The sequence below is a fragment of the Leopardus geoffroyi genome, chromosome C2 (assembly GCF_018350155.1).
Source record: "Leopardus geoffroyi isolate Oge1 chromosome C2, O.geoffroyi_Oge1_pat1.0, whole genome shotgun sequence".
NCBI classification, from domain to species: Eukaryota; Metazoa; Chordata; class Mammalia; order Carnivora; family Felidae; genus Leopardus; species Leopardus geoffroyi.
The window spans coordinates 137,118,164-137,139,005 of record NC_059333.1 but is presented as its reverse complement, the minus strand read 5'-3'; the positions used below and the strand labels follow the sequence as shown (position 1 = coordinate 137,139,005).

Genomic DNA, 20,842 nt, shown 5'->3' with positions numbered 1-20,842 from the left:
TGGATTCTCTTACTTGATAAAACTTCAAAGTATGAGATTGGTCAGTATAATCTGGCATCATTCAGCATCTAACTCTGTTTTCCAAAGTTCTGGCACCTCTAGGAAATTATAATTTTATAAACAGAACTAGACACTTTGATTCACTTTTGTATTTTTAGGATGCAATTAAACATACATTTCTAGCACTTAAAAGATTTGTCAAACATATTTGGATTATAATTTAACCCACAGTACTTCACACAATTCATGATTTTATTTTTTTTATTTTTATTTTTTGTTTTTTAACGTTTATTTATTTTTGAGACAGAGAGAGACAGAGCATGAACGGGGAGGGTCAGAGAGAGAGGGAGACACAGAATCGGAAACAGGCTCCAGGCTCTGAGCTGTCAGCACAGAGCCCGACGCGGGGCTCGAACTCAGGGACCGCGAGATCGTGACCGGAGCCGAAGTCAGACGCTTAACCGACTGAGCCACCCAGGCGCCCCCACAATTCATGATTTTAAATAAAGACAAATTAAATCACATCTGAATTTCTAAACCTAAATATATTAGATAGTGACACTTGGAATTGTTCCAAAATTCCTGGAAAGCATGTCATTCTCTTGAAATAAACTTAGCATAAAAGGTGGCAAAGAGGTCCTTACAAGGCGTGTCTGAATCTGACTTGGTCAACGGTATTTGGCAAAGTTGGCAAAAACCTAGGAGAATGCAACAACAAATTCTGTGAAAGGCCCATGAATCTGGAACATAAGCAGTAGAGGACAATTGATGAAGGTACTGTTGCAGCAATCGGAATCATCAACACTGATACCACACGAACAAAGCACGTAATATACATCTGAAAAGGAGTCATTCCAATTTTTTGCAGAGCAAAAATCTCCACTATTAATAAACTGATGACACCAACAGAGATAAGCAGAATCCAAGAGGAATCCAGTGCAGTGAGGTCAGGAAACCACAGGACCCCACTAGTAGGTAACTGTTCCTGAATAGAAAAACCTACATCTGAATGTGTTGCCCCTGTGCTAAGATTCCAAAGAGCAACAGACATGAAGATCCACATTGGAAACCGAATCCAGACCAACACAGAGGCTTTGAGAGGGTGGCAGTTATCCCGAACATATAGCTCTTGAAACAAGCCTCCCCGTATTCTTTAGGTAAGTTGGCCTGGCAACTCTTTTGGACCACCTCAACTGATCTGCACTAACTGCACCTTCTTGGTTAAGATGACTTGCAATGCTTTTTATTTCTGGCTGCAAATTTTCCGCCTTGGCCAGGACGTAGTGCCAGTAAGCTTGCGGTAGTAGGGGCGGGGGAGAGGGGGTCTAGACCACGCCCAGCAGGACCTAACCAGCAGGTGGTTAGGACAACACGGGATCACTAGGGCAGACCTGTGGCAGTGTGCCAGTGTGCGTGCGGAGTAGCACCTGCTTGATGCCTGTACCAGTGCTGATGTGGCCAGGTCCTTGCCCCAGCTGCCAGGGCCGTGGCCACTGCCGGAGCCAACTGCCAAGACTGACGCCGCCAACCCACACCCGCAGAGCAGAGTGATTAATGGCTCCGTGGAGGTTGGCGCAAGAGGCAGGCCCCTGGCCCCAAGTTGCAGTGCAGCCACCTACCACCAAAGCAGGCAAAACATGTCTGGGTTGGCCTTTCTTCTTGATGCTTCTGCACCTGTAAGCCACACTGCCCAGAGTAGAAAACTAAGGACTAGTGGAGGTGATGTGGCTCATAACACCTGGAGACCAAGTTGTTGGCTAAAGACAGATATTCTCATCTTTCCACTCAAGCCAGAAAGGTGTGAGGTGAGGACTAGACTAGGGAAGGAGGTAAATGTTATCTAAAAAAAAAAAACAAAACAAAACAATTCTTTATGATGAGTTGAATATCTAAATTGAAAACAATTGCTTAGGTTTCATTTACTTATTCTTTTATTGTCCCAATGAATATTTACTAACTGCAAATTGCTAATTAGAGGCTGAATATTCAACTATAAGCAGGCATGTATAGTTCTACCCTTATGCAAGTTGAATAAATAGGCAATGAATGACAAGTCAATGCCACAAGGGGTACCAAAGGAAAAGTGCATGCATAGCACTAAGGATGTAGAAATCGGACTATTAAGGGGGCTTTGGGAACTGATAAGGCTTTCTGGAAGAATTCACCTCTACAATGAGACCTGCAGCATGAATAAGACTAACTGGTCTCAGAGAGAAGAAAGACTGTTCTTGACCAACAAAACAGCATGGGCAAAAGCAGCAAGATGAATTACAAGGAAATGAAAGAAAATTCAGAAGAGGTGGAACATAGAACCATGGGGTTCTTCAATGACCAAATACCTTTAGGAGTTTGAACTCTATCTTAAATGCAGTGAGGAGCTATTTAAGAGTTTCATATTCTGGGGCGCCTGGGTGGCGCAGTCGGTTAAGCGTCCGACTTCAGCCAGGTCACGATCTCGCGGTCCGTGAGTTCGAGCCCCGCGTCGGGCTCTGGGCTGATGGCTCAGAGCCTGGAGCCTGTTTCCGATTCTGTGTCTCCCTCTCTCTCTGCCCCTCCCCCGTTCATGCTCTGTCTCTCTCTGTCCCAAAAATAAATAAACGTTGAAGAAAAAAAAAAAAATTAAAAAAAAAAAAAAGAGTTTCATATTCAATCATATTTGCTTTGTCAAACCATCATTCTATGAATAACATAAGGAAGTGGAGTCCGCGATCAGAGTAGGTACTAGTACAGTGCACAGTTAAGATTAGGTATTTGGCTGGATTGGGGTATGGAAAATAGTGGGGTTTGGACGTGAAAAATACCTAAAAGGTAGAATTGACAGGACTCAGTGATTGACGGGACGTGGAAAGGCTAAGGGAGAATAAAATATCAATAAAGAAAATTTCCCAGACTTCTGGAGCAGTAGCTTTACGTGTGCTAGTGCCATTTCCCGAGGGTTAAAGCGTCAGAGGTAGCCAGACAAAGAACCTGGGGCTGAATATTTCAGATATCTGCAACTTCCCTAATCCTGTTCATCCAAAATTTGTTTCCTATTTTGGTTTTAATGTTCCCTACAAGATGCCTCTGTGCAGCCGGCCGACCGCTTCGGCGGGCAGAAAATCAAGGAAATTCTTCTCACAAGAGGGAGCCCTCGAGTGCAATCCCAAAGACGGGAAACTGTAAGACTAAAGAAACAGGAAGCTTTTGAACGCCCTAAAATACCCACCCTTAGCGATATCGCAGCCGATCCAACCCGAAAAGCCAATGACTCCGTGCAGAAACGTACCGACAGGTCAAGGCGCTCCCTAATGACTCCGCCCCCTCGGGAGGGGGCACGGTAGATACCCGGATGTGGATGCTCGGTGTGAGTCACGTGACACAGCCCGGTGAGGCGGGACTCCTGGCAGCTCAGTCGCCTCACGTGACCTCCTGCCAGTCAGCCAATGGGTGAGCGCGGCGGCGAATTTCGAATGTGGTGGCGTTAGCCGGCGGGCGACTGGGGACGGGGCCTAGACCTGGAGGGGCCGAAGCACAGGCTACGCCGGCCGGACAGCTTCGCGAAACCTTGGAATGTAAGAAGGAGGGCGACAGCTGCGGCAGAAGTGGCGGCCAAGGTACTGTTTTGGACGTACCTGTGGGAGGAAGATCTCCCGGCCCTCTTCCGGCAACACCCCCCGCCCCCGACTTTCCCCGAGCCCCTCCGTGAAAGAGAAAGCCGCGGGGTTTCCAGGTGTGGAACTGGGGTGTCGTGGTCCCTGTTCGTCTGCCCTCAGGGGTCTCTCTGTCGTTCTAAGTTCGGTGGCCAAAAGCTCGGGCTGTGGAGTCGGTCTGACCCCGACACCTTCTCTGTTCGTCCACTCGACTTGCGCTTCCTGAGGCTCCATTTTCCTCTTGTTGAGTAAATGGGGACACGAACCTCCTGCCTTGCAGAGTTTTGTAGATTCCGTGATCTGTAAAAGCATTAGTAGTTAAAGCCAGGCTTGACGTGAGGGCACACAAACTGGCCGCTGTTCTTTGTGCAGCCCTATTCCCTTGACGTCCTGTTTTGCTTCTTCGGTTTGCCTGGAGAAGCTAGCACTGGTCAGTGTCGTACCTGGCTGCCTCAGCGGCAGGAATGATGGAAGCATTATGACGGAGTTCGGATAGATATTCCAGGTTCTTCTGAATCCAGACCCCTTACCCGAATGCTCTAGAGACTGACCCTTCCCGCCCTGTGACCTGTTTCCATTCGTTCTCTCCACCACACCCCCTATACTTCGGCCTAGATAGGAAACTTCTTATACGGCAGTTTTCTTTTGTGATTTTAAGTTAATTAAAGGTAATAACGAAAATATTTTAGGTACGTTGTTAAACTAACTTGATCAGTTGCTTAATCTGGGTGACTTTTCAAACATCTCCTGTTCGAACTTTAAAAACTCCCATTGTGATACGCTGTTTTTATACAACCCACTTAACGTTAGTGCTTTAAAAAAAAGAGTTGTGTTAGCTCTACTGGAAACATCCCAGTATGTGTTGTATCTACATTGTCAAAGGGAAAATAACAAATGAGTTCTACATTGAACACCCCCAGACAGTGCATAGAGGAAAATAAATACGGGCTGGAGAAAATACTCAAGAAAACGTAAGGTTCAGCAAAATTATTTGACTAGCTTAGAGCAGATGAAGGTATCTTTTGTAGTGAAAATTGTAAGTATGGTTGTAGGAAACAGGAATTATTTCTTGCAATTTTGTGATCTGCAAAGTGCAATCTAGGGTAAAAGATGTTCATGAAAAGTAGTTCGATACGCTTAGTAGCAGAATATTTAAGCAAATCTGATTTGCAGCATTGAAGGATTTAAATATATTTATGTGTTAATATATTCAGTAGCATATTTCACTGTCACTGCTTGTTTTACTACTTTCAACTGTGTGTAGAACAACTGTTATTTAATGTCTTGTTTGCTATTCTCATGATTTACTAAGAGCTAACAGACCTGAGTTTTAAAAATAACTTTGAGAAAACTGGCATGTTGCTCTGCCTCAGTTCCTGCTCTTTCTAGTTCTATAATTGTTATAATAACCTATTAAGATTGTATATAGTGCTACATAGTTTCAACCTCTGAGGATTACCTTGACTGTCTTGGGAGTGTGTGCAAACCTTAAGTATTGGGTTAAAAGAGTGTGGAAGAATAACTGTTTCTTGATTAATTCTACCCAATGACCTAATGTGATAAATTAATAATGTAGAGAAGAACTGGAAAACAAAGCCCACATACAAGATTACCTCTGAACTAATGCTGTAAGTCTAGTAAACACTAAATGCGGGTCATAAACATTGTCTGTAGGAAACATAAATAATAATAACATCAAAATATAACATTAAGTATTTCCCATAATGCCTGGTATATAGCAAGCCCCCAGTGGGTATTTGTTAAGGAATAAATAAGTGGCATATTACAGAGTCTTTGGGTTGAAATGCATATTTATTAATTTTCCCTGTAAAGTACCTGAGGAGGGTAACATTATGCCAAAATGTTAATGAGGTTTAAAAGCTGCAAAATCTAAGTTATTACCAGGTTAGCCAGCTTCTTTAAGCTGATTCTACAGTTACTAAGTCTATTTAATCCATTCTTTATGAACAACCTGTGTTTTCAATCTTGTTTTATATTTGATATTATCTCTTAGAAAAATTAAATACTTTTTATTGTTTTAAATTCCTAGGCAGAAGATGGCCAAGGAAAGGTGCCTTAAAAAGTCCTTTCAAGATAGTCTTGAAGACATAAAGAAACGAATGAAAGAGAAAAGGAGTAAAAATTTGGCAGAGATCGGCAAACGAAAGTCTTTTATAGCTGCTCCATGCCAAATAATCAGTAAGAGATTTTCATGTTGTCCTTTTGTGTCACTTTTTAAGTTTATATTTAATACATAATAAAAAAAAATTTATCCTCTTTCAGCCAACACTTCTACACTGTTAAAAAACTACCAAGACAACAACAGAATGTTAGCTTTAGCTTTGGAAAATGAAAAATCCAAAGTGAGAGAAGCCCAAGATATCATCTTACAACTGAGAAAAGAATGTTACTACCTCACATGTCAGCTACATGCATTGAAAGAAAAACTGACTTCACAACAAACCGGAGAAACTACTCAGGTATTTTCATTACAAACGATGAATTTCTTAGGAAAAAATGTGAAATCAGTGAATTGGTAGTTTAGATCAATTATGTTATATAAATTCATTACTGACCGATAGCTCTGTTATTAGTGAATTGATCAAAACATACATGATTGAGGCTTGTGCTTGTATAACTTGGTTCTGAAAGCAGGTAGCAAGACAAAGTACAGAAGAAATAATTTAGCCTTTTGCACTGCTGGTCCTTTCAACGTTCAGCTAAGTGAGTCAAATATAGGGCAACTCAGCTAAAGGTCTAAAAGTGATAGGTGAAGCGGACTAGTCCAAAAGTTTTAATCAGCACTATAAATCTTAGCTTTTCTATGTAGTTGTGTTATACCTAGTGAGGTCTTATAAGAACTGCCTTAATTTGGGAGAGGGGGCATTGAAGTGTTTTTTGGAGAGTCCTTTTTACCTACTAGTTGGTTAAATAAGGAAAGGTATACGTTAATTCCCAAACAAGAACTATCCTAAACATTTTGCTGTTTATATTTTACTCTTATTCTGTTGTATTCAAGGTTACATGGACGGGTCAGCCAAAATATAACAGATGTGGAGAAAGCTTGATATTCTTTGTGTCCCACTGCACATTGATCCCAAGAAGAGAGAAATGATGAGCCAGGTTCTCCTTTCCTCTTCCCAGGAAAACTACTTGGGGCAGAGAGAGAGAAAGCAGTGGTGCATGTCAGGTGTTGACAGAAACAAGTTTACTTTTTTCCTGGGCGGCCATCTGTTTGCTGTGCCAGTGAAGACAGTTGTGTTGGCACTTAGGCCAGGAAACCAGAGAAGAAAGCCAGACCATAGCGATTAGGGGAAGGGTAAAGACTTGGGAAGGGAATTAAAGTCACCTCTCCACTGACAGCAAGAGTCAGTGATGAAAGTGATTCCATATTTTTTCTGTGTATGATATACAGAATGTACATACACATACATATATGCAATATATACATATATGGTATAGCAGAGAATTGGCTATAAAAGATTTGATATAATTTTCCTTTATGTGAGGGTTAGATTATTTAAAACTTTTTGTTTTTTTGGGATTTTTTTCCCCTTCAGAATATAATCTTTCCTAATTTTTTTTCTTTTCCTTGTTCAGTCAACTAGTAAGAAAAAAAAAAAAATCCCTCCAAAGACATTTGAATGTTCCTTTTCCCTTTCCAAAGTTTTTGGTGAAATCATATATAAAATAGTGAGAAATGAATACCCAATGAGACAATCACAAAAACAATGGGGGAAAAAATCTGTTATTGCAGGCCTTTTGACATTTATCAATGCTTTCTGAGTATTTATTAAAACATATTATTAGCTGGGGCGCCTGAGTGGCTCAGTCAGTCAAGTATCTGACTCTTGGTTTCAGCTCAGGTCATGATCTCACAGTTTGTGGGATCGAGCCCCATGTCAGGCTCTGCGCTGACAGTGGGTAGCCAGCATGGGATTTTCTCTCTCTCTCTCTCTCTCTCTCTCTCTCTCTCTCTCTCTCTCCCTCTCTCCCCCCCCTCCCTCCCTGCCTCCCTTCCTCCCTCCCTCCCTCCCTCTCCCTCTCCTCCTCTGTCTTACTCTGAAAATAAATAAACTTAAAGAAAACAAAAACAAAAACATTAGTTGCTGGGCAAAAGTGTTCTTAGCATTTAAAACATCAGAGTTTGTTTTCTGCCATACATTTGCTATATGTGTCACTCCTCAACCATCATTCTATACTTGTGCTTACATGTTTATCAAGTCAATTAATCAGTAATGGAGAAACTTCAAATGCTTTAATAAGAAGAATGGGGTTTTTTTTTGCCTACCAATAGTTAACTTGGTTTATAAGGATTAATCATAAAGTAATTTCTAATAGCCTTTTGTTTCCTAAATTTTATAATAGATCTTTTTAGTAACTTGTTACTAAATTATAATATTCTGTAGTTAAATATTCTCCTTTATTTACCTTCAGTAATACCACTACTTAAATTTAGAACAGGAGCTATATTGAAAATAAATTTAAAACTTTTAACAGGATTAAATTTCTAGTTGTTTTGTTTCTCTTGAACAGTTTTAATCTATCATAACATCAGCATATTATATGTGCATCAAATTTCAAGAAACAACTGAACTGAATTAGAGTGACTTCGAAGGAATCAGTCCAGAACTCTTACCTTCCTAATACAAATCTACAAATCTGCCCGTATCTGCGGTGTGTTCTCTGTCTTCCCTCCTGTCACAGTGGGAGAAGTGTCTCTGCTCCTATCAAAGGCCAAGACTTTCCCTGTGCATCACATTCCCCTTTCCTCTTGCCCTCAAGCACTTTGGTCCTGAAAGTTTGCACTCTTTCAACACGGATCTGCCTCTTGACTGACTCATTCTAGCTGTCATACAGATGTGCTTTAGCATCTTTTGCCTTAAGAGGAAAAGAAAATAAATGAAACCTCTCCTGATTTCATATCCCTCTACCTCCTCATTTCTCTGCTTCCCTTCACAGCAGAACTTTAGCAGAGACAAACAGTGCACTTACTGTTTTCACTTCCTCAGCTTCTATTTCCATTTGAACTCCCTCTTATCTGGCTTTTATCCCCATCATTCTATGGTCACTGTGCCAAGGTCCCCACAACTCCCATATTACCAAATTTAGTGGCCACCTCTCTTTCTTCTTGACCTTTATGTAGTAACATACTTTATAATCTCCTAGCTTTCCTACTACCATACTCTTGTAGTTGTCCTGCCTTTCTGACTGTTACATGTCTGTCTCGTTTGCTCACTTCTTTAGTTTCAAATGTCAATTGTCCTAGATCCATCTTATCTTACCCCCTTCCCATGCTTTAAATACTCTCTGCTGGGGACTTCCAAATTTATAGCTCAACACACACACACACACACACACACACACACACACACACACACGACTACTACTTGATTTATCCACTGAAATATTTATAAAGGATCTTAAACATTTTTTTTTAACGTTTATTTATTTTTGAGAGACAGAGCATGAGCAGGAAAGGGGCAGAGAGAGTGGGAGACACAGAACCTGAAACAAGCTCTACGCTCCGAGCTGTCAGCACAGAGCCCAACGCAGGGCTCAAACTCATGAACTGCAAGATCATGACCTTAGGTGAAGTCGGATGCATAACCGACTGAGTCACCCAGGCGCCCCAAGGATCTCAAACATTTTGTACAAAGTACAACTCTATTTTCCCTCTCCCAAAGATATTGTGTACTTCTGCCTTTGTCTGTCTGTCTTATTCATCTCATAAAACAACCTACCATTTGCTCAAGTCCAAACCAAAGAGGCTTCCCTCTCCCTCACTGTCCCCACTTCCACGCCGATTCAATCTCAGCATCTTTGTTCTCTCAACACCTTCTGCTGGGCTTCACCTCTGTAGCTAAAGGACTCAAGTCCTAGCTGATACACGTCTTGCTAGATGTACTACAATGACTTCCTAACTCCTTCTTCTCTTGGCCCCTTTCAATCCATGTTCTACATAGTGGTCAGACTGATCTTTTTAAAACTTAAATCATTTCACTTCCCTGCTTAACGATTAAGTATCACACTTGGACTAAAATCCAAACTCCTGACTGCCAAGGCGCCGTGTTACCTGGTCTCTGAGTACACATCCCCTCCTGTTCTCACTATGAGAGAATTCATATATGTCCAGCCACAGCGGCCTTTCTTTTCTAAACACAGCAAAGCTTTTCCTACCTCATGACTTTTGTATTTGTTGTTTCCACCACTTTTTCTTTCCCTCCTCTTTTCAGTGGCTGGCTCCTTTGCATTCTTTAGATTTCAGATGAAGGTCTAAGGGAACCTCCAACCTCAATCACTCTCTGTCACTTCCACTCTGAGTATTTCCTTCATAGCACTTTATCACTATCTGAAATTATTTATGTATCTCTTTCCTTTCATTTAAAATTTTTCTCTCCCTACACTAGAATGTAAGCTTTAAGAGAGTTGGACTTAAATATATTTTTTAGCTGCTAGAGACTTGGTTCCTAGAACAGGGCCTGGCACCATAGTAGACTGTTGGTACATTTTTATTGTTGAATAAATGAATGTTTTGTTATGAATATTTCAGTTATACCAATGTTTTCTTTGTTTTCATATATTAACAGAACCAGGAAGTATGTCCCTCTGGAATGGCCACCAGTAGTGACAACTCCGGGGATTTATTTGTGAAGGATTTACCGTTGGTATCAAATTCATTATTATGATTACTAATGTCAAAAAAGATTTAATTCTCTGACACATTTATGAAAGAAAATTTGCATCGTATTGATTCTTGTGTTTGGAGTCTGATGTTTCTCTACTAAAAATGCATTTTAAAAAATTTGATATGTTGATATTCTGTTACATGTAGCTAAGCCAAAACTTTCTTATATTTATCTTTTTGATGTTAGGATTAAGCTAGCTATTTAAATATAATTGAATTCCTTCAGTTATATTTTTGTGATATCATGTTTTTATTCTAAGAAGGATTGTTTATTCAAATGACGGTATTTTGCCAGTGCTACAAATAGTCTGGTTTAGAAATGAAATATAATAAAACATCACATTTAGCACAGCTATCACCCTGTCTTGCTAATCCAATTCATTCCTAAATACAGTCAGACCCCATATACCCTCTTCCCCTTCTCTTGGATCAAGTACACTTTGTTTATGAATTATTGAGATATAATTACATACAGTGAAGTGTGCAGATCTTAATTATACAGTTCAATGAGTTTGACTAATGTATACACCTGTGGAACCAAAATCTCAATTATGATATAGAGCACTGCTGTCCCTCTAGCTGGGCTTTCTCAGTTTCAGCATTATTGACATTTTAGGCCAGATCATTCTTTGTTGTGGAGGGCTATCCTAAGCATTTTGGGATATTTAGCAGCATCCTTGGCCTCTGCCACTAAATGCCAATGCCACTTCCTTCCCCCAGTTAAGACAACCAAAAATGTCTCCAGACAGTGCCATGTATCTGCTGAGGGGATATGATTATCCCCAATTAAGAACTGCTATAAACCATCTCCTCATATCCCTTTCAAGTCTACGCCCTTCTCTTCACAAAAGTAATCACAAAGACCATTTCTGCCCCCATATTTTTAATCATGAATAGTTTAAAAGCTGTTGAACTGTAACACCTGACAAAATATTTATGTAATGGTCAAAAAGTAAAATGGGGTAATTGAATTTTTATAAGATTCCTGAAATTGTTATTAATTAGTTACCATAACTCTGTGACCTAAACCTGTATTTAAAATTTGATGTCTAGAGGGAAAATTCTCTATAGGAAATAAAGAATAAAATTATAATTAGAATGAAACAGCCAGTAATAGTATTAAAGCATAAAGAAAATTGTTTCATGAGCCACAGGGGGGACAAGATTTTTAAAGAAAATAAATAGTATTAACTTCAGAGGGGTCAGTAGTTAGGCACCATAAAAACCTATGCTACAAAAAAAAAAAAAAAAAAAAATCACAGGTCAGCTAATGATGAAATAGGCTGCTAAAGAGTTGAGTAATCAAATTGCGTTTCTGTAATATATAAGTCAGTTTTGATTGGCTGTTTCTCCAGGTAAATGGAATTATGAGTTACGGCATGTCATCAGGAATAAGTGTCCAAATAGATAAGGTAGTTCCTCCAGTGGAGTTGAATGTCACTTATAACAAACGAGGCTCCATATAATCAGCAGAAAGGTTTTTTGTTTTCTTTGATACTTAGCAGATTTAGAATAGGATTATGAAATGATACTAAAGAAAGAGAAAAACTTAAGAAAATCTTAAATTTCTTTTTGTTACATAATTCTTAAATAAATTTCTGTTTTTCATTGGCTAGACAAGTTCCTCTTCAGGAAGCTCACCTTCCAGGACAAGGAGAATCATTCCAAATAGAAGGTAATTCAAGTGAAAATGTAAAAATATTAAGGGCAAGATGAGATCTTTGAGAACAAGTAACATAATTAAATTTCTCTAATTTTTTTTTTTTTAACTTTTTTAAGTTTGCTCATCTGGCATTCTTCTGCTCAAAGCAAATCTGTTTATTTTACACAGAATATAACAGTTTAAAAATATATCTATTTATCTTGTTACCAGCTATCAGCTCTAACTGGCTGCAGTTTACTGAGCCCTACTATTTGCCAAGCTGTGTTAGCCATTTTACATTATCTCACTTAACCCTCACAACAACCTTAGAATATAGGTACAGTTGGTCCCATTTTATATATACTCAAAGAAGTAAAGTATCGCACAAGAAGTAGCCCAAAAGGTAAGAGCTAGCATTTAACTGAAAGCCGACCTCCAAAGCTATGCCATTCTTTCCATTTCTAAATTGGCGTGTCCCTGTTCTCAATGCTTTGAAGAAGGGATGGCATTTGAATAAGCAGAACCTTTCCCTAAAAATGCTTACTATATTTCTTACCTGAAAGGCTTTGTAATTATCGCAGTTTTACTGGGATTTCAAAGAACATCTTAGCTCCCACTTTCTCAGTGTCCTGGTCTTACTTTACTTTACTTTAGAATATGAGGTTCTCTCCCACTGAATCCTATACACATAGATACATATAGCCAACTACTTTTTCTTTAAACCTTTAAACTAGGGACACAGAAAACCCCCAGTTAGAACATGTTTGGACGTTATGTAAGATTCTTTCACAAGTCAGATAGAACCCATCGATTGATCATTGCCAAATAAATTAGATGATAGTACTAAGTTCCCCAGATTTTTATTTGCTTAGAGCAAATGCGGAACTACAAACTGACCTTTCATTTATTTCATTTTTGAGTTCTAAGATTACTGAATTTAAAATTTCCATAAAGTTAAACTATTTTTTTCTCATTTATCTTTTAAATTCTCAGAGCAAATACCTATTTCTCAAGACAGACTGGGATTTGATTTGAATTCAGATGACGATAAATCTACTGATAATGTCTTACCTAGAACTGTATCTGTCCGTCGCAGTTTAAAGAAACATTTTAATAATCTATGTCAGTTCAATACCTTGGATGATTTTGAAATCAGTCATTTCTCAGAGCAGTCCTTTGAATTGGAAAGAATTAGATGTGTAGACCCAGTAGTAAATATGCACTTACCTGAAAACATGGAACAAAATGTTTGTCAATGGAATAATGATCAAATTAACTTATCACCAAAGCTGATTGACCCAGAAAGATCCACTAAAACAAAAGAAGACATCTTAGAGTATAAACCTGAACAAACTAAAAATAAGCGCAGAGGTGCACAAGGAAGAAAAGGAGAAGAGAAAAGAAAAGGTAACAGAAGGAAAAAATCAAAATCTGTATCAAAGTATAAAGCGAGCAAAAGTGAAAATAAAAAAACTGTCTCCAAAGAAAAATTGGATGAATCTGTCACTTCCAGTGATGCCTACAATTTTAATTTGGAAGAAGGAATTCATCTCACTCCTTTCCGACAAAAAATTAACAATGATTCTAACAGAGGAGAAAACACCAATGAACCTGAAGTGAGCGTCTGTGAATCAAGTGGTTCAGGAGATGACTCTGATGACCTCTATTTGCCCACTTGCAAGTACAGTCAAGGTCTCTCCAGTGAACCAGCTGGGAGCCCAGTCAGCAGGCCGAGACCTAAAAGAGCGCTAAAACACAGGGCTGAAAAAGAGATAGAGGGCACTAAGCTTATAAAAACTCCTATCAGTAAGTGATGTACTTGTTCGCCTGCATTTTTAATGTTTATAATAAATGATCACTCCTGATGCTTATAGGCTATACTTACCATCTGTTTCTCTGGGGGAGGTTAGAGACTTGCCATCTGTCTCTTTGGGGGTAGTTACAGTCTGATTAAACAATGGCGGGTTGGGGGGTGGAAATCACAATTGTATGGCTATGACCTACTTTAAGCTAATTTAAATCTTCTTTAAGAACAATACTACTTGTTATGGAGAAAGCATTTTTAACTTCAGTAAATGAAGACTTCCAAAGTAAGAAAAACTTTTTGGTGGCGTTAGGTTGAATTAAAATATCTTTTATACACTCACCTGACACAGGTCTTTGAAAGTGAAATCAAATTTGAATCCGGTGACCTATCATTTTAATGGCTTTGCTTCATATTCAGTTTGACAGGAACCACGATTTTAAATTGATTCGTTCTAGTTAGTGAAAGGTGGCCAAACACTAAGCCAAACTTTTCCCTCAGTTATTGGGCTTAGTATTTTTTTGTAAGACATTTGTAAGATATCTGAAAACTGTGGCTTAGAAAATCTTGCTTTTATAGATCAAAAGTAGCATGGTTCAAAAGTTGATGATAACAGCCTGCATCTGCCCACAAAGATTCTCATCTGGGAAATTGTTATTATGGTAAAACTAATATATGTGATCAGGTTGTAGCATTCCCAAAACATCTGATCCTCAGGATAACTTTATAAAGTGCAGGTGTAAAACAAAATAATAAATAAAGTGTAGGTATCAACATCCTTATATTGTTTATAAGAAAACTGAAAGCCTAAAAAATTTAAATGACTTCCCAAAATTAGGCAGTGGTAGTATGCAACCATGTTTTGTTTTTTTAAATATGCTGTAATGTTAATGTAAATCAAGATTGGCAAAATGTTGATAATTACTGAAGCTGGGTAACTGGGGTTCATTATATTGTTGTCTCCATATTTGTGTATACTTGAAATTTTACATAAGTTTTTAAAAGAAAAAAATTACACTCTAAGATAGTATTACTCAGAATTTTATCCCCAGATCATCAGCATCACCATTACCTTGAAACTTCTTAAAAATTCAGAATCTCAGGCCATACCCTTGAATCAGAATCTGCATCATTTTCACAAGTTCCCTGGGGGATTTGTAGATACTTTAATTTTGAGAAGCAATATTCCAGAATATAGCAAGTGAGTAGATGTTGCTTAACCATATTTTCCAAACTAAAAGTTGGAATAAATGGTATAGTGCAATATGTGTAAGTGGAGACAAAAAGACAGTATTTGAAACCTAGATAACTCTGGAGAGCATGGTTGCTAAAAATAGTCATTTTACAGTTATAATTTCGTTTGTATTGGAAAAACAACTTGCTTTTTAGAGCTGTTTGAAGAATTGTCTTGCAGTGTTCTTTGTGTGCTGGGTACCTGACACCCAATATAGATCTAGCTCCAAAGTAGAATAACTTGAATGTTTATGATAGGAAAAACATTGGTAACTTTTTAACATACTAGCTTTACCAGAGGGAATCCCCTTCCTGCTGGTTTACACAGAGACTATGATGTAGAATTCTCATTTATTTAATAAAGTGAGTTTACGTAGCTTTTTTAAGACTATAGGAAGCCACTTGATAAATTATGGTTATGAAAAAGATGGAGGCCTTGATGATTCTACAAAGCAAGATGGAACTAAAATGAAATTCTGTGATTTAAGGTAATTCATTATGCCCAAGCTATCCTAGAAGAATTTTAATTTTTTTAAGGAATTTAAGTCTTAGGAAAAAAAAAAAGAATTTTAAGTCTTAGTAACCTGTTGTATTAGCTCTTCACATCTATAGTAATTGATATTTCAGTGTTATCTGGGATGGAAAAATGATGAATGGGTTAAAAAAAATCTATATAATACAATGCTGGATTTGTATATGTTTAAGATCTGTAATTGCATATGATTTTAGTTCCAGCTTTGTTTTTTTTTTTTTTAATTTGGAACCATATTCAGTAAAAGTTGTTGTCTTCGTAGGTGCACTACCTAAAACTCACCGCTCACCTCATTTTAGCCTGAAGGATATCACCAATGCTCCCTTGTATCCTGTATTGAAAGTCAGAAAACTTTCTCTTTCTCCAAAAAAGAATAAAGAAAGCCCAGCAGTGTCTCTGCCAAAGCGTAGGTGCACAGTCAGTATGAACTATAAGGAACCCACACTCATTTCGTAAGTATTTGTGGGAACCCACTTTTAATGATAAATGTCGGGGGTGAGGGGAGTAAGGTTTGGAGCTTTGTTCAAGAGTGAGTCTTATTTGAAATATCAAATTTTGATTAAAAACTGAAGTGGGAATATTAACACTGGCATATGTCACAATAACTTTATATTGAAGGGTAAGATGGTGCTGGGATGCTTATAATTATTCCTAAGAGCTCTTTTTATCCTTCTAGGAAACTGAGAAGAGGAGACCCTTTTACAGATTTGTGTTTCTTGAATTCTCCTATTTTCAAACAGAAAAAGGATCCCAGACGCAGTTCTAAAAAAAAAGTATGAAACAAATACAATGAAGTGTTTTTTGGATGCTGTTTAAATTCATCCTACTACACCTCCTATCTCTCCAAGAGAGAATCTGTAAGATAGTCCACAGAAGGGTTGAACTATTGCCATGGAATATTCTTTGACTGAACCCTAGATCATGAAAATGTCTTCAAAACTATACTTCAAATGTGATGCTTTTTTCTCATACCACTAATAAATTTGGTTTATTTTTTCTTTTAAATAAAAATAACCGGACATAAGCCCAGTTTCTTAAACTGCCTAAAACTTTTAATTTTACTCAAAATGTATCTTCTGCGAAAGTAAAATGTGAGATAATGAACTGATGGTTGCTTAGGTTCTGGGACTAGGCAAGTGACTAGCTCTAAATACCAAGCTATCTAGGTGTATACTGTTCAGTGACACCTCAGCAAATTATTATGTTTGGACTTTCAGGATAGTTCCTTAGTTAGTCGTTACCATAGTAGGGTCAGTGCAGGTATAGAACATTTCCATCACTATAGAAAGTGATTGCACTATTGGGCAATTTGAAGTTTGGTGTTTTTATACTTTTAATATTTCTGTATTCTTACTGTTTATCCCTAGACTGTTAAGAATCGTTTTGTATGTTAACATTTTACGTGAATGTTATATTGTACGTACCTTTTTGCAACTGACTTTTACTTAACTCACCAATGTTTTTGAGATTTATCCATGTTGGCAGATGTAGATTATTTTCATCGTACAGTTATATAAATAAACTAGACTTACTATTTTGAGAGATAATTTGCTTCCACTATTTCCATTATTACAAATTAGTGCTTTGGTGAATATTCTGCATTCTTGCACACATGTGAATAAGTTTCCATGGAGTGGATACCTAGAAGGGGAGCTGCTCTCTAAAGTGGTTGTACCAATTCTCCTGACACAAGGAGTGTTATCACTCTCCTACGAGCAATTTACAAGTTCTAGTTTCCCCACACAGTATCACTTGGCATTATTGGACATAAAATTACCTAAGCCAATGAATGTCAAATGGCTTTTGTTTTAATTACTTATGAGATATTATCTCATTGAGTTAATTACTTGTGAGAATTCAAATATTGGTCACTCATTCCTTCTATGAATTATTGTATATTTTGCCCACTTTTCAACTAGAGTGTCTTTTTCTTAATAGAATAGGGCTCTTTATATATTCTAGATAGTATTCCTTGTCTTTATTTACATGGGCTATAGCTTTCTTTTTCTACTTTATTTTTACCTTATGTTTTTTCATGTTCAAGAATTTTAAATATTACTATCCTCTGTCACCTTTTTCCTTAAAATTTTTCTCTAAAATTTGTTTTGCTTTTTCACTTAGGTCTTTAACTGTGTAGCATTTTGTGGAATGGGGATCTGATTTTATTTTCCATGAGAATAGCCCATTGCCTTAGCACTATTCATTGACTAATCTATCTTTTCCCCACTGATGAATACCACTCTCTTTGTCACACACCGAAATTTCTATTGGTTTATTTGTCTAGGTATGGGCTGGGTATTGTATAATCACTTTTTTTTTTTTTTTTTTTTGGTTTGGCGGTAAAATATAGTATCATTTTGATCATTTTTAAGTGTATAGTTCAGTAGCGTTATGTACATTCACACTGCTGTGCAATCATCAGTTACCCGTCTCCAGAACTTTTTCATCATCCCAAACTGAAACTCTGTACTCATTAAATAACTGCCCATTTACTCCACCCCACCCCATCTCTTAGTAACCACTATTCTACTTTATGGCTCTATGAAACTGACTATTCCAGGTACCTCATATAAATGAGTATATACAGTATTTCCCCTTTTGTATCTGGCTTATTTAACATAATGTTTTATCCATGCCATAGCATGTTTCATACATGTCCACACATACCAGAATTTCATTCCTTTTTAAGCCTCAGTAGTATTCCATTGGATCTATGTACCACATTTTGTTTATCAATGGGCATTAGGGTTGTTTCCACTTTTTGTCTATTAGAAATAATGTTGAGGGGCGCCTGGGTGGCTCAGTCAGCTGAGCGTCCGACTTCAGCTCAGGTCATGATCTCACAGCTCATGAGTTTGAGCCCCATGTTGGGCTCTGTGCTGACAGCTCAGAGCTTGGAGCCTGCTTCTGATTCTGTGTCTCCCTCTCTCTCTCTGCCCCTCCCCCACTCATGCCACATCTCTGTCTCTCAAAAATAAATAGACATTAAAAAAAAGAAAGAATGTTGCAGTGAACATGGATGTACAAAGATCTGCTTGAGATCCTGCTTTTAATTCTTTTGGATATGTATCCAGAAGCAGAATTGTTGATAATATGGTAACTATATTTTGATGAACCAACATGCTGTATTCCAGAGTGGTTGAACCATTTTACATTCCCACCAGCAATGCACAAGGATCCCAATTTTTCCATATCCTTGCTAATACTTGTGGGTTTTTTTCAGAATACCTATCGTAATGGGTGTGAAGTGACATCTCATTGTGGTATTGACTTGCATTACCCCAGTGATTAATGATGTTAAACATCTTTTCATGTGCTTATTGTCCATTTACATACCTTCTTCAGAAAAATGTCTCTTCGAGTCCTATTCCCATTTTTGAATTGGGATGTTTTTGTTGTTGAATCTTAGAGGAGTTCCTAAAACATTCTAGATATTAATCCCTTATCCAATCTGTGATTTGCAAATGTTTTCCACCATTATGTGGGTTGCCCTTTTACTGTTGGGAGTGTCCTCTGATGGACAAGTTTTTAATTCTGATTAAGTCCAATTTATCAATTTTTCCTTTTGTTTTCTTTGCTTTTGATTGTTATACTTAAGAAATCATTGCCTAATCCAATGTCATGAAGTTTTTCCCATATCTTTTCTTGTAAGTCACAAGTTTTTTTAAAAGACATGGATGGAATTGATTTCTTAATATTTCTTAATATTTTAAAATTCATTTTCACCTGTTTGCTGCTAGTTTATAGAAATGTAGTTGCTTCTAGTTTATGGAAATGCAACTGATTTTCATATATAGACCTTGCTAAATTCACTCACGAGTTCTAGTATTTTTTATTCATAGATTGCTTAGAATTGTTTTTATGTACATGACCTTATAGTCTACAAATAAAAACAGTTCACTTCTATCTTGTGTGCCTTTTCTCCTTACTGCATTGACTAGAACCTCTGCTATAATGTTGAATAGATGTGATGAGAGCAGACATCTTTGCCTTTATCTCAACCTTGGAAGCATTTGGTCTTTCAGCATTACTGTGATGTTGGCTATAAGTTTTTATTGATTACGTTTACCCTATTGAGGAAGTTTCCTTTTATTCTTTGCTAGTTTTTTTTTTTTTTTAAAGGAATGGGTGTTGAACTTTGTCAAATGCTTTATCTGCATCTATTGAGATGAACATGTTTTTTTTTTTTTTTTTATGCTATTCATATTACATTAGTGGATTTTCAGTGTTAAATGAACCTTGACTTAATCAGATATGCCCCACTTGGTCATGATCCCTGATATTTTTTATATATTGAATTCCATTTGCTAATATTTTGTTAAAGATCTTTGAATTTGTGTTTATGAGGGTTGTTGATCTATAGTTTTCTTGTAAATTTTATCCTGACTTTGGTGTCAAGGGTAACAATACTGGCCTCATAAAATGATTTCAGAAGTCTTCCCACGTTTTCTGTTACTTTTTTGCTTACGCTGAAGATCTGTGTATTTTATTGTATTATGTGCGTTTTGTATGGTATTGTGTTGTACTGCATGTATATTGCTAATTATACTTTATTTTTTAAAGTTTATTTGAGAGGGAGAGCATGAGTGAGAGAGGGACAGAGATAGGGGGAGAGAATCCCAAGCAGGCTTTGTGCTGACAGGGCAGAGCCGGACGCAGGGTTCAATGTCACTATCTCACAGTTCATGAGTTCTAGCCCCATATCACGCTCTATGCTGACGGCTCAGGGCCTGGAGCCTGCTTCAGATTCTGTGTGTCCCTCTCTCTCTGCCCCTCCCTGACTTGCCTTCTGTCTTTCAAAAATAAATTTAAAATAAATAAATTTAAAACAAGTAAAAGAAAAAAAAAAGAGTTGGATGCTTAACTGACTGAGCCACCCAGATGCCCCACTTTAATTTTTTAATGTTAAATATAGAAGGGAATGTTGAGTTTTCCACAAAACAACATACAACTATATAGGTGTGAATGTGCTGAGTAGAAGCAGTGCTGGCACACTGAATCAATAGCACTGTATGGGGAGAAAAGATTTTAATAAGAGCTTGATCATAAAATTTGTATGAACTATGTATTCTATTCAATTTTTAAAACAACCAACATTAACCAAACTTAAGCACTCTCTTATAACCCTTTTCCTATTCTCTTGTTGGACTGCCCTATTGGACAAAAAGGCAGATTTTTTGTTCTTAGATATTATTAAGCATAAATAGCATACCCATCTCTCTTAACTGCAGAAAATGGGTGGTTAACAGAGAGCAAAGAACAGAGACCAGTGAATTTTAGAAAGGGCCCAATAACCAAATGAAGTGGTATTGCA

At 37.6% G+C, this 20,842-nt stretch overlaps 2 protein-coding genes across 3 annotated transcripts; one reads left to right on the top strand and one right to left on the bottom strand.

Annotated features, from left to right (window-relative positions):
• Positions 1 to 440: 440 nt before the first annotated feature.
• Positions 441 to 3,863, bottom strand: LOC123610408 (cytochrome c oxidase assembly protein COX18, mitochondrial-like). Its single transcript, XM_045501008.1, is given in 5 exon segments — positions 441 to 699; positions 701 to 1,129; positions 1,131 to 1,325; positions 1,445 to 1,615; positions 3,612 to 3,863. Coding segments are annotated over 5 exon segments (1,152 nt in total). The 3' UTR covers positions 441 to 594.
• SGO1 (shugoshin 1) lies at positions 3,419 to 19,437 on the top strand. Of its 2 annotated transcripts, none has more exons than XM_045503769.1 (8): positions 3,419 to 3,593; positions 5,680 to 5,828; positions 5,913 to 6,109; positions 10,220 to 10,293; positions 11,934 to 11,992; positions 12,953 to 13,765; positions 15,791 to 15,980; positions 16,205 to 19,437. In XM_045503769.1, exons 2-8 carry the CDS (start codon positions 5,687 to 5,689, stop codon positions 16,305 to 16,307), a joined length of 1,578 nt encoding a protein of 525 aa, XP_045359725.1. In that variant the 5' UTR covers positions 3,419 to 3,593; positions 5,680 to 5,686; the 3' UTR covers positions 16,308 to 19,437. The 2 variants fall into 2 exon arrangements, with proteins under 2 accessions (XP_045359725.1, XP_045359726.1); XM_045503770.1 differs by having other exon boundaries at positions 3,422 to 3,709.
• The last annotated feature ends 1,405 nt before the right edge of the window (positions 19,438 to 20,842 follow it).